At 30.6% G+C, this 17,177-nt stretch overlaps 2 protein-coding genes across 4 annotated transcripts in view; both read right to left on the bottom strand.

Annotated features, from left to right (window-relative positions):
- LOC145558631 (putative LRR receptor-like serine/threonine-protein kinase At1g05700) overlaps positions 1-4,608 on the bottom strand; it is a 28,528-nt gene extending 23,920 nt beyond the window's left edge. Inside the window, exon 1 of the mRNA XM_081619931.1 lies at positions 4,164-4,608. Coding sequence (XP_081476057.1) covers positions 4,164-4,371 — 208 coding nt within the window. The 5' untranslated portion in view covers positions 4,372-4,608. The remainder of the gene's footprint in view (positions 1-4,163) is intronic.
- Positions 4,609-5,381: 773 nt separating this feature from the next.
- Positions 5,382-15,317, bottom strand: LOC145558630 (putative LRR receptor-like serine/threonine-protein kinase At1g05700). Of its 3 annotated transcripts, none has more exons than XM_081619927.1 (13): positions 15,022-15,312; positions 9,077-9,614; positions 8,421-8,893; positions 8,189-8,327; positions 7,985-8,056; positions 7,823-7,894; positions 7,569-7,649; positions 7,301-7,459; positions 6,983-7,199; positions 6,760-6,886; positions 6,597-6,653; positions 6,304-6,493; positions 5,382-5,979 (listed from the first exon to the last, which is right to left on the bottom strand). In XM_081619927.1, the coding sequence occupies exons 1-13, from the start codon at positions 15,248-15,250 to the stop codon at positions 5,571-5,573; spliced, it is 2,763 nt and encodes a 920-aa protein (XP_081476053.1). In that variant the 5' UTR covers positions 15,251-15,312; the 3' UTR covers positions 5,382-5,570. The 3 variants fall into 3 exon arrangements, with proteins under 3 accessions (XP_081476053.1, XP_081476054.1, XP_081476055.1); XM_081619928.1 differs by having other exon boundaries at positions 9,077-9,497; XM_081619929.1 differs by having other exon boundaries at positions 5,814-5,979; positions 6,386-6,493; positions 15,022-15,317.
- Between the last annotated feature and the right edge of the window lie 1,860 nt (positions 15,318-17,177).

The raw sequence follows: 17,177 nt of genomic DNA, 5'->3' as shown, positions 1-17,177 counted from the left end.
GAAAGATAAATTTACATGGGATTTGTAAAAAAGTAGAGAGAAAAATTAATAAAAGTACATAGGGAAACAAAATTTTATAGGGGGAAACTAATTTTGCGCAAATATTATTTAAAACTGGTGGGGATTTTAATGCAAATGAGTCATTCTTTTTGGGACTAAAATTAGGCTAAATAGGTCGTTCTTTCGGGGACGGAGGTAGTTTATAGTTATTACTCCGTATTATTATTATTATTATTATTATTGATTGATTGATTGATGGATGGATGGATTGATGATTGCATCATACTAATATGTTTTTTATTCCTACTCCCTCTGTCTCTAATTGTTTGCTCCACTTTCCTTTTTAAGGTGTCTCCAAGAGATTGTCCCATACTACTTTTAACATGTTTTTCCACTTGCATGCACTCTCTCCTCATTGATATTTGTGTCAACCCATGTACACCAATTTTTGCCCAAAGTCTTAATAAAGTAGATTTATGGTTTGGGGCAAACAATAAGGGACAAATGGAGTATAAATTAAAAATAAGTAGAGAGGTCATATAGTTCTTTTGTTTTTATTTACTTGTTCCATTTACCTTTTTTTTTATTATTATTATGATCTTTAATTCGCATATTTAATTATTCAGATAATAAAGTATTATGTGAGATCCAACTCACTATTGTCTAGCCTATAATAACATTTAAAATAATAATAATAATTAATTGAATAATTAATTGACTCTGTAGGTTTTATGAAATTTTATAATAATAATAATAATATACATGTTCACCATATGTATCCCACAAATTACTTTTAGTTTCTCTGTCCTTTTTTCCCTTCTTGTTTATAGAACCAAAAAGGCGGGAGACAATAAGAATCAAGTTTCCCCTCCATAAACCCAGGTGAAAGCTCTAAGTAATCATGCTATCCACGACACTCTCTCCTACGACCTTACTAGACATGACACTCTCTCCTCTTTTGTAACATGATTTGACCATCTTTTCAGTGGCGGATCCAGGATTTTCGAGCCTCTGAGTCATCTTAATTATTGATCTAGATTTCGGACCCAATTTCGGACCCAATTTCGATTAGATTGCAATAATGATTACGGTGTTACGTAACGGAATTGATGCGGTTATTGTGAATCTGATGATTGATGACCAAATTTTAGTTTTATAATTTTATATATTTATTACTACCACCTTTTCATATTTTTTACAACTTTAGAATATTTTATATGTCCCAAATAATACCCCAAAGTTCCAAAAAATATGAAACGAAAATATTAATATGTAGTATAATTACTCGTGAATTTTAGATATTAATTTTTTTCCTTTTCTGATAGTAAAAAGTTTATTTTTTTAAACTTTTAATAGTACTCCGTATTGATTTGATATAGTAAAAAATAGTACAACTAGTCAGTTAGTAGTAGTAAAGTCAAAAAGTCAAAAAAAAAAAAAAATTAACTAATGGTGTATAAAAAGACACAAGTCCTATTGTCCTATACCTATGTTCCTTACCCCCACCTTCCTGACACCTCACACCCCACTTCAAATATCACTTACCATCTCACACCGTTCTCTTTCTTCTTCTTCTTGCTACTCTCTCTTCTCTTCTCTTTAATCTCTCTGTATTTCAATGGAGTCCAAGAAAAAAAAATTGCGAATTCATGCAATTGAGTCCAAGAAAATTCAGTGACTCAGTGGTTTGCTTTGTCACTTCAAGCGTTTTAGTTTTTTTTTTTTTTTTTATTTTTTTTATTTTTTTAATTAAACTTTTTTTTTTTACTGCTAAGTCACGTACACCACTGTGCACCAATGTAGATCCACCCCTGCATCTTTTATTCATGTGTTTTTTTTTGTTTTTTTTTTTGAGGAAACCCAAGTGGAATTTGTTAAACTTGTTTCAATGTATATTTTTAAATTATCATTTAAAAAAAAAATTAATTTTCACTTATTGCTATTTTTATATACAAGCATATTTTAACTTACTGATAAATAAAGATATAAATGGTTGAAGTTATACATTATTATTGTCAAGCGTAAAAGTCAAACAATAACATGTATTTTTTTAATATCAATTTTTTTTATATAACATAGAACAGATAAAGTATTATATAAGCTATTCCCTCAAAAAAAAAAAAAAAAAAAAAGAGTATTGTATAAGCTATTGTTGGATACATTATAATGTGTATTTTTTTAATATCAATTTTTTATATATAATACTTCGTATTTATTAATAAGGGTAGAAAATTAACTATATTCACAGTAAAAGTTATGTATCGACAAGTGTATTATTCAAAAGAAAAATTCATCTTATCGATAAACAAAATATATATGTTTCTCAAATATCAAAGTAGTAAATAAATTCAAATTTTTTTATTGCTACTTGACGTAGCGGTTTTACCACTAAATTACCAGTTTAAGTAGTAGTGATTTAGCCTGTAATATTACAATTTTAACTCTTTGATAAATGAACTTTGTTTTTTAAAATGAAAAATTGGGGTGACCTCCATTCAAAATGACGCATTTTTTGTTTTTTTAAAAAAGGAGTACGTACTACTCTGTACATTGCATATATATTGTACTCGATCAGAGGTTACTTGAGGGATTATTCGACTCGATCATGAGTAACTCGAGTAACCCTTAACTGAGCAACTCAAGTAATCTCGACTACACGGTGTAGCCAACCACACAAATCTTAAAAACTTCCCTTAATGTGATGGGATAGAATTAATTCAACCAAAAAGGTTTATCAAATAAAGAAAGGAAATTTTTATTTTAATGATCTCAATTTAAATCATATGCTTTTAATAATGGTAATCCCAGCACTAAATTATTTTTTAACCATTCAAATTTAATGGGTATTTGCTTTTGTTGGGCCAAGTCAACCATCTCAATTTTATTTATTTATTTTTTTAGTAATACACCACCTCCCATCGTTGACTACTATCCCTAGTAATAAAAACACTAACGGTTTAAGGGCCTATTCTCTTTAACTTAATTTCAGTTCAGTTCAGCTCAGGGTAGCTCAATTCAAATCATTTCAGTTCAGCTCAGTTTAATTAAGCAAAATTCAATTCAGCTCAGTTCAATTTAGTTTAGTTAATTCAGTTTATTTCCTAATTTCCTTCTCTCATAAACAATTATTTCAACTCAGTTCAATAAATGAGAACATGTCAGTCAATAGTCAAAAAGGTTGAGAAATAAACAGGTCATCAGTGGGACCAAAGAAATAAAGCGAATACTCCTAATTGTATAGGTTGTTAAAAAATAATTAAAGTTTAGTATCATTAATGAATGACATAAAGATCAGATAATTAACACTACATTATGTGCAACTATTTTAAAACTAATCGTACTCCCTTTGACCAATTATTTATTGCTCGTTTTTTATTAAGGAAATTTAGGATAGTAAAAGACACTATGTAGTACTCTGTAGAATCCGTACTTTTTAAAAACATTGAAATTCTATATGTTAACCTGTGAAAGGTAAAGTAAAAAATCTTTTAACGGTTAAATATTGGATGGAGTCTTCTAAATTTTTCTCTATATATAACAATAAATGTTGTTATTTTTAGGCAAAAAAAAAAAAAAAAAAAAAAAAAAAAACAAAAAATATAATGAGCTCTAGTTTAATTTGTGTGGATGAGTATATTATTAATATCAGTATTTTATATAATTTTTGCTAGTGTGAACTTAAACATATTTGCAATTAAAGATTTGTAATATTGTACGTAACTGAGAATAATGTTATGAAATGAAAGGTGTAATATTTAATAATTTTTTAATTTTTTTTAATACTTGTAATAAAGATTTAGGGTGTTTTTTACTAACCTGATTTTCATTAATCTAAACTTATTAAAACTTATTTTAGTTGTAATTTGAACTTAGGTAACTCTTATTAGAAAATAAAGTGAACAAAACATGCCTTTACTAGGTGTTATATATGGTACTATTAAAAAAAAAAGGTGTTATATATGGTAAAGGCTAAAAAACAAAATATTTAATGACATGAAATTTAAATAAATATTGGGATGATTTATATGGAAAATGTACTGTAATTTTTTATTTAGAAACAAAAACTTAGTTTGGGACATTAAGAACCCATACCAGCCCTTAATAATGAGACGGAGGGAGTACTCCGTTGTATATAAGATTAAGAAGTAAAAAAAATGAGTTACCAGTTATGTCCCGTCCATCTGTAAGGTGCCTCCTTTGATGCCGGTAGTGATGAATGCCTTGTGGTTTGGTAGTGGTGACGACAGTGGTCGCGGTGGTGCCAAGAAATAGAACCAAACGTATAATACAAGTATTGAGTTTCAGCATTGTATAAGAGCTGATGAACTTGTAAAATCGATATGTTAAAGAATTTGGGAATGGGCTTAACATTCATAAACTGGCGGAAGTGAAGTCATCCCTTGAGTCAATGAGTAAATTTTCAAGGACTAGAATGGCCCAAGATACAACCTGTGAATTTTTGTTTTAGGTTGTTGTAGGTCACACCAATTTGCATGCAACTTGACCAACTTGAACCAAAATATTTTTTGTTTTTGGTACGACTAAATTTGGCAGAAAAGTTGTACTCCTCGTCCAGTCGTCCTTCCCAAAACAATAATACCTCTATTTATTTTTGGTGTCTTTAATTAAAAAAGGAAAAAAAATTAGTTTTAGTAATCTCAAAGTTTTGTTTTAAATAATTTCAACTTTGGATCAATTTTAAATAACCCAAAATTTGAAGGTATTCATTTTTATTAATGGGCAATTATAAATGGTGACCTTCAAGATTCGCAAATTTTGACAATTAGTTTTAGGATTCAAGATTCGCAAATTTTGCTGTGTAAGTAATAGCCGGGCTCAGCTCAATTGAACTATTATCAGATTCTATTATTGAGTTTCTTTCAATTCTGTAACAATGTGACTCATTGTTGGTCTTTCTACAGCAGTCAGCTTAGCACATGTTGCAGTCTTTTGTCGACGATGCTCCAAATGTCCCCTCTTTCAGTTGTTTTGCAGGTTTAAATTTTGCAAGGCTTAAGTTTTGCAGGCTTAAATTTTGAATGGATCACATAATTGTGTCTAGTTTGTTAAGATGGTTGGTTTACTATTAGATGCTTCTAAAACCTTCAGTCATACGCTTTCAATGACAGAGATGTATTATATGTGTAAATATAACATTTCATTAAGAGAGGGTAACATTCGAATATTTCGAAACCTCTTAATAACTGTGACATCTTTAGGGTCTGTGGTGCATATTGGGAATGTAAAGGATTGTATTATGGATCAATGCAAATTGACTGGTAAAATGAAAAGCTTCCTGCTTCCACTGTCGTGACTTTGCCACTCGTTTAGTAATCTATCGCGGAGATCTAATTAGCTATTAAGCCTGCACAGCCACCAAAGAAAAAAGAAACCAGCATATGTATTTTTGTAATCTGATTCCACATCACAAAAAGTAAAGGTAACAAAAATAGTACTCCGTACTAATTGTGTTTCACACAAAGCATTGAAAGTTATGCAACACGGCTGAAATAGGAAGAAATATGTCTGCAATGCAATTAAGCAAATAACAAATCATGTGACTCTTATTGTTATCTTACTTCTGGAGCCATTTCTGTGTTCGCGGTCATTAGGCGCATTTCTGTTGAATCATCAGGAACTGTTGTATCATGTTCAGTGTTCATCTCCATAGCTAAGCACTCTTTCAATTCAGTGACAATCTGATTCATCGTTGGCCTTTTCATTACAGTTCTCTTCACACACGCCATAGCTATATCTATTACCCTCCAAACAGAATTCGTGTTCTGAACTTCCTGCAATCTTTCATCCAATATTTCCCTCAAATCCCCCGTTTCAAGAATGGGGATCACCCATTGAACCAACGTTATAACTTTTTCTTGAATATTCACCGTTGCCTCTTTACCTGTGATTAACTCCAATAGAACCACCCCAAAACTGTATACATCAGTCTTCTCTTTCAACTGCTGGGTTTCTTGATACCTAAACAAAGAGAATTGTTAATATATTTATACATCACTCTCAATAAATCCTAGCATGCTTTGGTTTCAAAATTCATTAATTTTTTCATATACACTAGATTATAATCAGAACACATGTTCTTAATGGTATTAGCTGCTTAATATGTAAATCAATAAACAAGTATGAGGTATACATAAATGAACTGCTAATGCCATAAACGGTTAAATGTGATCAATCATCAGTTTGATCCTATTGTCCAAATTCCAGGGAGGTTTTATCTTGTCTAGCCTTTTTTATATCCAAAAACATTGCATAATAAAGGGCTAGGTTTTAGGATGTGCTTACTGAGGATCGAGATAACCTGGTGTACCAATCACCCTTGTTAATACATGGGTTCTATTTTCATCTGGGAAAATTTTGGACATACCAAAATCTGCTATCTTTGCCTGGAGATTTTCATCTAATAAGATATTTTGCGTTTTCACATCTCTGTGGACTACAGGGGGTCTGCAACCGTTGTGCAAGTATTCCAGTCCTACAATTAAGATTATGTTTAAACAATGTCATGGTTAAACATAGCTTGATATAACCTCTAATTTCCAAACAAAAATTTAAATATACATATACTGCTTGCTGACCTTGTGCAGAATCTAATGCTATCTGGAGCCTCAATTTCCAACTTAGTGGCTTCGAAGCTGGTAGAAACAAATAATGAAGAGCACCATGAATTTCCCATAACACAAAATTTATAAGACTTATATAACAATTAATGCAACAAATTTAGCAAGGTATACAACATACCTGAGAGATTAGACTGCAAGTTTCCACCAGCCATATATTCATAAACTAGAGCTAAGGTTGCTTCTTCTTCACAATATCCAATTAGAGAAACCAAGTTTTTATGACGAATGTCCATTAAGAGTTCAACCTGTTGTTAAAATGAACGCGGATCAATTAGGAAAAAAAAAAGGCAGCCATGACCATAGTCCATAGATATTCAATTTCCAACTTTTTCTGATCAAACCTCTGTTGTGAATTGTTCAGAAGCGAAGATTGATTGAGACAACATTTTAACAGCCACTTCCGTGTCATTATTTAGGCAACCATAGTAAACTACTCCAAACCCACCCCTTCCTAGTTCTCTCTGGAAGGTATTAGTCATGCTTGTTAGCTCGGAATTAGTAAACCGTTTGAATTCACCCTTCCTTTTGCCATGGTATGGACTTGGTCTTTCATACAGTCTGTGAATAAAGGTTCACTCATTAATTAAAGAATCCGAAGAGTATCATGATTTAAATCACATCATCATTTAGTAATGTACTTAACATATGCGGAATTGTACCTAGCAATACGTTTCTTGTATATAAAACAAATGATGAAACCTGCAACAAGTAGAACCAATAGAGCAGAAATTGATGCTACATGAGCTACGAGTGCTTTACTTTTCTTCTTCTTCAAAGTACAGGATTTGCTCGAACATAGAGCTGGAATGTTTTCCATACTTAACTCGGCCAAAACAACATAAACAAGTCAGAGACATATGCTTATGGGAAGGGGAATTGTCAAAGAGAGAAAGCTATAAGCTCGTAAATATCTTTTGATAATAATACCTTAAAGACAGAGTTCCTGCTGCAGATTTTTCTAGCAGTAGCTCAGGAACTGAACCTATGAAGTTATTTTTTGAAATGTTTCTGCAAACAGTGATTGTCTTAATACTTTCACATACTTTGAACATATTATGTACCCCTGTCTGAATTTAGCTGTCACTTTGCTGGTCAATTACGCCATCATAGTCACAATTAATTTCAGATGGAGGGAGCTGAAAGGAGAAGAAAGCGAAAGATGGAATGAAAAGTAAACGGACAAGGTTTTTAACATTGGCAAGTCTGCAAGAAGCTCAGGTATCATCCCAGTGAGGTTGTTGTCTGACAAATCCCTATAATTAACGATATTATTCATAAATAAGAAGCTTGAAATGACTGAAATCATGCAGACCTCAAATCAAAACACATTTTCAAAAACTTACAAGATTTGTAACGATGTAAGACCAGCAAATGATGCTGCAATATGTCCTGTAAGTCCTTTTGAACTAAGATTCCTGATCACAAAATTGAACAAATTAACTTCAAAATTCGTTAATTACCAATTGAACAATACGAATAGCTGAAAGCTACTAAAACAAGAAGTACAATCATAGGTTCTCAGCTAGCTAGCTAGCTTCAAATCTTACACTGAAGTTATTCTGGCGAAATTGGAACTGTCATAGTTGCAGACAACACCAACCCATGAGTAACTCTTTGGAAAGCATGGATCCCCTTGCCAATCGTTCATCCGCTTATAGAATGACTTGATTTGGTTGAGAACAAGAACTAATTCAAGTGTAACCAATTGAAATCATATTAAAAGACAAACATTCACTAATCATTCTGCGATAATGATAGATTGTGTGGTTAAAAAATTACCATCGGCTGCATCAGTGGACAGTTCTGAAATTTTTTTGACAGTAAACACTTCAAAGGCATTCAATATTGGAGGAAGGGTAGAATTCTTTGTACTTTGGATGGTAATATTAAGAAAGGAGTCAGTAATTGGTTTCGGGTTGAAAATGGTTGTAGATTGTAAGTAAGGCAGTGTAAAGATTTTGGATTGTTGCACGCCATTTAAAGTGATAAAAAGTTCCCTGACTTCTCCTTTAGGAAGTTCTGAAATCTCAGCAACATGGAGGAAGAAGTAAAATCCTGTGCTTTTAAGATCTGTTTCTTGGTTGTAGAATAATTCTATAGATTGATTAAGATCTGTTGGTACTAAGGCTACTTTCATAACTGGTGATGGCAATAAATAGTCATCCGAGACAACTTTGGACGTGGTCTGAATGATACTCCCGGAAGTTAGGCGTTTAGGTGTCCAAATGCGGTCAAAGACATCATCCTTGTATCTGAAACAAAGATTAGCCCCAAAATCATAGAATATAATGAAGGTTATAGACTTATAGGTATATTATATAGTTTCCTTTTTTGAGGTTATAAACTCTACTAGTACTTGTTCAAAGTGAGTATCATCCATTTTTAATGCAATTTATATAGTCAAAAAAAAAAAGAAACCCATATGCTAAACTTACCTTATTTTATCCAAGTTCAATGAATAGTAATGTCGACAAACAATATCAAGCGAGCCAGATTCTCTTTTATAGATGGAGTCAGGTAGAAGCCTTAGTTCTAATCCTGATATAAAAGGTGTTCCTGAATCTGTATTCACGAGGCAGACATACAAGAAATCAGTGGATGGTGTGTGTATGATTTCTTTCCTCACTCTGTCAGATGAACTATCAAATTTCACAGTGTCCCATAAATCAACCCCAAGGAGTAGATCAAATGTTGGAGGTTCATCCAAGTAATCGTAGTTTCCATACAAAAAATAAGCTCTGATCAAATAGTTTCTGCCTTTCCCTTGAGATGGTTTCAAAGTGTAGCAGTTCTTGGTTCCTTCAGGAAAGCTTCTGAGATTTGTGTACTGCTGCTTGAAGCTGTCTGATTTGTATTCTGGAAGAATGTCCATATTTATTCCGCTGTCAATATAATGTTCATCTGGTGTGTAATACAATGTTGTAACACTATCTGTGTAGCTTGCATTTGTCCCACAATCAATGCTTATGAATCCTATTACCAGTCAACATAAAATTAACAGCAGAGTTGTTAAAATATTTGCTACAAATTGTTAGCATTTGTCCCAATTGTTAGTACTCCTTTTGTCCTAGATAATCTTTTTGCTTCATTTGACTTTTCATGGTCTCCTAAACACGTGTTTGAACGTATATATCTCTATTTCTATTTGAATAAAAATTATAAAATTTTGAATTTAATAAAAATATACAATGAAATTATTCTAACAAGTACCCACATAAAAATATTATCACTACAAATTAATGAGGATTCATGGTCAAATTTTTATAAGCTTGACCCTTTTATTTGGAATTGGGCTAAAAATAAGAGACGGAGGGAGTAGTTAGTTAACTCCTACTCTATAGGACTCTATAGGAATATGTTATCTTAATAAGTGATAATATAGTTTGTGTTAGTAGAATCATAAGAGTAGGGTGTTTACTAACTCATCGTTATGCATGATAATAATCATGGGATCATGTTCCTTTTCTTTTAGCTTAATTTTGCACTATATATATTTGCACACTCCGTTTGTTGTGTGTTTCGTTTATTATAATGGATTGAATACAAGTTTGGTTTTCTTTCTTTAATACTCACTCTGTCCCATAATATAGTTCCCGTTTTACTATTTTAGATAATCAAAATATTATTCTTGCTTCTATTTTTGGATAATATGTAAAGACCATTATACCCTCAATTTTTTAACTTTATTAGTTGTACTTTCTAATTTACCCTTGAATTTTGCACATATCTTGTACTTTTTTCCATTTTCTTTCTCTAACTTTTGTCTATGATTATATTTTCACATTTATTAATGTACTCTATCCACTTTCTTCTTTTATTTCTTAAATATTGTGAAAAAACACAAATAAGAACTATATTATAGGACGAAGGAAATAATAATTTTAACAAGATTTGAGTCGTACAGTCATCCAGTTGCAACAATGCATCTATTCTCTTTCTGTAGATAGAGCCACATGCATAATTGCATATGACATGGCCAATATGTAAGTGATGTAAACAGGATTTAAATTAGATCTAGCTACCACAAACATTAATTTTTTGTTTTTAATTAAACCAGTTCACTTCCACTTAGAAGAACATTTATGATTGGATACAATCTCCGATGTTGATAATTATTATATATATATATATATATATATATATCTTTTCTTCTTTTGAAACCTAGTATTTCCCATGTTTTTGTTCACTTGTTCCATTTACCTTTTTTTTATCACAATCTTTAATTCACATATATATTCAAAGAAAGTATTATGTGAGATCCAACTCACCATGAGTCTAGCCTATAATAACATTGTATACATGTTGTCACCATATCCCACAAATTACATCTAGTTTCTCTCTTTTTTTTTTGTTTTTTTTTTCTTTCTTTTTTAATGTTTAAAGAACCAAAAGACAATGATGAGAATCAATTATCCTCTCCTTAAATCGAGAGGAAAACTCTAACTAATAAAGATATCAATTACTCACACTCTCCCCATTTGTAACATATTTTGACCATCTTTTGTGATTAATACTTAAATCAAAATATTTTCAAGTGGAATTTTGTTAGACTTGTTAAAATTTTTACTTATTGATATATTCTGATTATATTTTTACTTACTAGTAACTAAAGTTGTAAATGGTTGAACTAATGCATTATTATTGTCAAACATAAGAGTCAGAAAGTAACAAGTAATGTAAAATAGAGCATAAAAGTCATAAAGTAACAAGTTACATAAAATAGATAACGTGTTACAAAAACTGTTGTTGGATACATTTTTGCAATATCAACTTTTTACATAATATTTATTAATAAGAGTTATGATGTATCGACAAGTGGGTCATTCAAAATAAAAATTCCTCTTATTAATAAATAAAATATGTTTCTCAAATGGTAAAGTGGTTAATAAATTTAACTAATTTCATTGTTCATAGGCAACACCACTACTTCATCGGCAATTCCGCTACTTGAAATAGCGGTTTTATCACTAAATTGCTACTTCAAGTAGTAGTGATTTAGCATGTAATATTACTAATTATATATATATATATATATATATATATATATATATATATATATATATATATATATATATATATATATATATATATATATATATATATATATATATATATATATATATATAACAAATTTGGCCCTTTGATAAATAAACTACTTTGTTTTTCAAAAATGAAAATTGGGACGGCCTCCATTTAAAATGATGCATTTATTTAGAAACAAAAAAAAAGTACATACCACTCGTACATTGCGCGCATATATAAATATATTATACTATGACTCTATTCTCTTCACCTAAATAATATGGTATTTAGTAAAACAAATTCAATAAAAATAAGTTAATCTCAACAAAAATAAGTAAATTGAAAGAACAAATACAAGGCCTTGTTCACTTCACCTTATTTTTCGCTAAATTGAAATTTACTGAGCTAAAATTATTTTGAGTAGGTATTGTGTCAGTTCGGACTGACGAAATGTTTTTCAGTCCGAACTGACAAAATGCAGATTTTTTATATCCTCATTTGGCGGGATAATATCCTCTACTAACGGAATGATATCCTTTATTGGCTATATGATATTCTTTTGTTGGCAGAATGATATTGCTATTGGCTAGATGATATCCTCTACTGGCTGGATGATATCCTCTACTAACTGGATGATATTCTTTATTGTCTATATAATATCCTTTATTGGATGGATGATATCCTTTATTGACTATATGATATCCTATATTGATTGGATGATATTTCTACTAGCTAGATGATTTCATTTATTGGCTATATGGTATAGAAGATATCATCCAGCCAGTAAAGGATATCATAGACACAATCATGAACAAAATCATATAGCTAATAGATGATATCATCCAATCATAATATTATATAGTCAATAAAGGATATCATTTAGCCAATAAAGGATATCATAGACACAATCATAAACGATATCATATAGCTAATAGAGGATATCATCCAACCATGATATCATATAGGCAATAGAGGATATAATCTAGCCAATGGAGGATATGTATGTATAACTTGTTTGAAGATATATATAATTTGTTTGATAATATGTATAACAATGGTGGTACCTCCATTGATGAAGTGCTCGTACTAAGGTCATGGACATGACATAACTTGCTCCTTTCTCAGCCAAAATACATGCATATGTTATCAAAATTCTCACAATTCAACATACAATTCAAAATACATGCATATGGAACAATTAATTTCAACAATTATACATCACATAAGAAAGCCCCAATTTGATTTTTGGGTATTTTTAAAAAAATCCGAGAATCTCAAGCTTTCTCTCTCTTCAGCCATGGATGATCTCGCTACTCTCCTTCTTTGTAACCACCACTAACTTGTCATCGGGTGAAAACTTGTTCTTCATCGCAAGAAGATGACGGTGATCTAATACTTTCTTGAGTCTCGACTGACGAAACATCAAGCCGCAACCAATACTTTGTGAATTATTTTTACTTATTAAAATTTATCTTCATTAATTCTCTATTATATTTGTTTTTATAAGTTATTGATTATACTGATTAACAATTACTTTATTGAAGTGAAATTTTTTTTTTTATGAATTGAAATTAATTTCCTAAACTTAAATTATTTATATTGAATATTATTAAGGTAAAGAGAACACGGTGTAACAGCAAGACAATAAAATTATTTAAGTTTAGTATAAATCTATTTAAGTTAAACAAAAATAATTTTAGTAAAAATATTTTAAATTAAAAAAAAATCAGAAAAAAAATCAGGTAAAGAGAATAAGGTTTATCTCCATTTTGAAATAATTGCACATTTGCACCATTCTTTCTAGCGTAAGATTTTAGGATAAAAATGGGAATTACGTTGCTTTAATGTTTTGGAATTGAATAAATAACGGTATTTCAAACACTTTAACTAAGGGCCTGTTCTCTTCCGTTGAAATTCAGTTCAGTTCAGTTCAGTTCAGTTCAGCTCAGTTCAATTCAGTTCAGTTCAGTTCAGTTCAGCTCTTAATTTACGTCTAATGATATTGCTAATGATATAAAGCCAAATTTCATTCTTTTAAGCTCTTATTACAACGACAACAACAACAACAACAGCAACAACAACAACAACAACAATAATAATAATAATAATAATAATAATAATAATAATAATAATAATAATAATAATAATAATAATAATATTTACAATAATAATAATAATAATAATATTTACAATAATAATAATAATAATAATAATAATAATAATAATCAATAAGTAATAAATAATAATAATAATAATCAATAAATAATAATAATAATAACAATAATAATTGAAATAATAATACTAATAATAATAATCAATAAATAATAATAATAATAATCATCAATAAATAATAATAATAACAATAATAATAATAATAATAATAATAATAATAATAATTAATAAATAATAATAATAATCATCAATAATTAATAATTAATAATAATAATAATAATATTAATAATAATATGTACATTTGTATATACACATATGTATAGTAATAAATAATCAAAAATCACTAATCCGTAGTTAAAAATCACTAATTAATAAGTTCAATTCAGTTCAGTTCAGTCAATCGGAACAAGCCCTAAAAGGGTTTATAAAAAAAGGAAGGAAAATTTTTTGGTTTTAATGACCTCAACTTTAAGCCATTTGATTTTAATAGTCCCAACATTTAATTATTTTCTAGCACCTCAAATTTAAGGGTATTGGATTTTGTTGGGCCAAATTATCAAACCTGCTTTACGTGGTTCCTTAACACATGTTTACGCCTAATTTTTTTATTTTAAATTTTAAATAAAGCAAAAGCTAATGAGTGCTCCGGGGCGTTAGATAAGAGAATTAAAAGTAAAAATATTTGAGTAAAACTAATATTAATTACACCGAATGACTCGTGATTTTAGACATGAAGATCGGATTATTAAAACTAATTTTTGTGCCACTTATTTGAAACTAAGGAAGTACTCCAATTGTCCAATAATTAAGTGCTCGTTTTTTCATTAAGGGAATTAAGAATGGTGGAGAGAATATTTTGTACTCCGTATTTTTTAAAGTATTGGAATTCTATATGGGAAAGGTAAAGGGAAAAAAAAAATACAATAACATTTAATAAAGATTTAGTTGGTGTTATACTCCTATATGGAAAAGGTTTTTTAAGAAAAAAAAAGTATTTGATGACATAAAATTTAGAGAAATATTGGGATAATTTATTTGAAATATATATAAAAATAGATATATTAGGATAACAATTTATGTACATTTTCTTAGAAATAAAAACTTAATTTTTTTGACATCAGGAATCCAATCATTTAATAATGAGATGGAGGGAGAACTCCGTGGTATGGAAAAATAAATGAGTTACCAGTTGTGTCCCGTGCATTTGTAAGGTGCCTCCTTTGATGCCGGTATAGATGAATGCCTTGTGGTTTGGTAGTGGTGACGACAGTGGTTGCGGTGGTGCCAAGAAATAGAATCAAGCTTATAATATTGAGTTTAAGCATTGTATAAGAGCTGATGAACTTGTAGTAACAATTTGTTATGGAGTTCAGTAATAGACTAATAGCTAAAGAAATTGGGAATGGGCTTAACATCTATAAGCTGGCGAAAGCTACACGCTGCAAGAGAAGTGAAGTCATGTCCTTGAGTCAATGAGTAAATTTCCAAGGACTAGAATGGCCCAAGATACAACCTGTGAATTTTTGTTTTAGGTTGTTGTAGGTCACACCAATTTGCATGCAACTTGACCAACTTGAACCAAAATAATTTTTGTTTTTGGTGCGACTAAATTTGGTAGAAAAGTTGTACTACTCGTCCAGTCGTCCTTCCCAAAACAATAATACCTCTATTTATTTTAGGTGTCTTTAATTAAAAAAGGAAAAAAAATTAGTTTTAGTAATCTCAAATTTGATCCGTTTTGTTTTAAATAATTTCAACTTTGGATCAATTTTAAATAACCCAAAATTTGAAGGTATTCATTTTTATTAAGAAATTTTGTTAGAAAAAACCTTTTAAAGCAACTACTTTGTCAGGAAAAACCTTATAAAAATTTTTTGGCAAGGAGAAACCAGATTATAAATTTTTTTTGTTGAAGAAAACCAAAGGTGAGAATCCGGCATTGACTTAGTGTTTTCCGACGTTGACCTAACACGTGCCGGTCACGTGCTCGTTTTTTTACTAATTCCACCCAATTACTCCTAATTCCCCCCACTAATTTCCCTCTAAACCTCACGTTTTTATTTACCCCCTTATTTCTTATCTCCATTCTTCTTCTCTCTCCTCTCTCACTCTCTGAGATCTGCTATCTCCTCCCTCTAATCCCATAAATAATCTTGTTCAATTAAAGTCGAGCAAGTATACAGTGAATTAGGTGTTTAATTGTTGCCCAGTTCTTCGAATTTGCAGGTGTTTGAAAAATTAGGTCTTTTTCCCCTCTTTTGTAATTTTCCCTAATTGATCTCAAATTCACAGCGTTCATGGCTCCATTGAAGGATATCAGATGTTGTTGTGGTTCCTTTTAGCTTGTTCGAACAAGACGCAACTCCAGCAATTCCCCCTTTCGTTGATTTGTTCTTCACCATTGTAGACCAGAGTAAGAAAAAAAAATCAGAACAATATGTTGCCCAAAAAAGGAAACCCAATTCAATTAAAACAAAGCATTTAGTGAACTTACTGTTAAAGGTGGGTGGAATTTAAGTTGTTTGATTGATTTCTTGCTAGAGGAGTGATGCCATGGCAGTAGGCGCAGATCAAATAAATTACCTCGACAAAGGAGAGAGGAGAGAGAAGAAGAATGGAGATAAGAAGAAATAAGGGGGTAAATTAAAAGGAGAGGTTTAGAGGGAAATTAGTGGGGGGATTTAGGAGTAATTGGGTGGAGTTAGTAAAAAAAACGAGCACGTGATCGGCACATGTTGGGTCAACGTCGGAAAACACTAAGTCAATGCCGGATTCTCACCTTTGGTCTTCTTCAACAAAAAAAAATTTATAATCTGGTTTCTCCTTGCCAAAAAATTTTTATAAGGTTTTTCCTGACAAAATAGTTGCTTTAAATGGTTTTTTCTGAAAAAATTTCCTTTTTATTAGAGCCCTTTCCCAAAATAATGCTGCTAAAAAATTCAATTCCACAAATACGGTCACTTTTTAATAAATTCCCAAAATACTGTCCACATCACCGGTTCAAGCATTTTTTTTTATTTTTATGGTTTTATGTGAAAACCGCTACTTGAAGTGGCGGTTTACAAAGATAAACCGCTAATTCAAGTAGCGGTTTTTATCTTAGTAAACCGCCACTTCAAGTAGAGGTTTTAGGTCTTTGAGTAATTAAAAAAACACATTAAACTTCATTCTCCCCCATCTTCTCACTTTTAGCTTCCAGTAAAAACAGAAACAAAAAAAATCAGCGTGATTCCGCCATTATTTGTTCTCCGACTTCTCACACTGCTCAAACATGGAAAAAAATTGTTCCACCTACCTGATTCCGTCCTCGGAGCCGCACTTCACGCTTGAGATTGTTAATGT

This window comes from Chenopodium album, chromosome 9 (genome assembly GCF_948465745.1).
Source record: "Chenopodium album chromosome 9, dcCheAlbu1.1, whole genome shotgun sequence".
NCBI lineage: Eukaryota > Viridiplantae > Streptophyta > Magnoliopsida > Caryophyllales > Amaranthaceae > Chenopodium > Chenopodium album.
The sequence above is the reverse complement of the archived record's forward strand: the minus strand, read 5'-3'. Positions and strand labels throughout refer to the sequence as shown.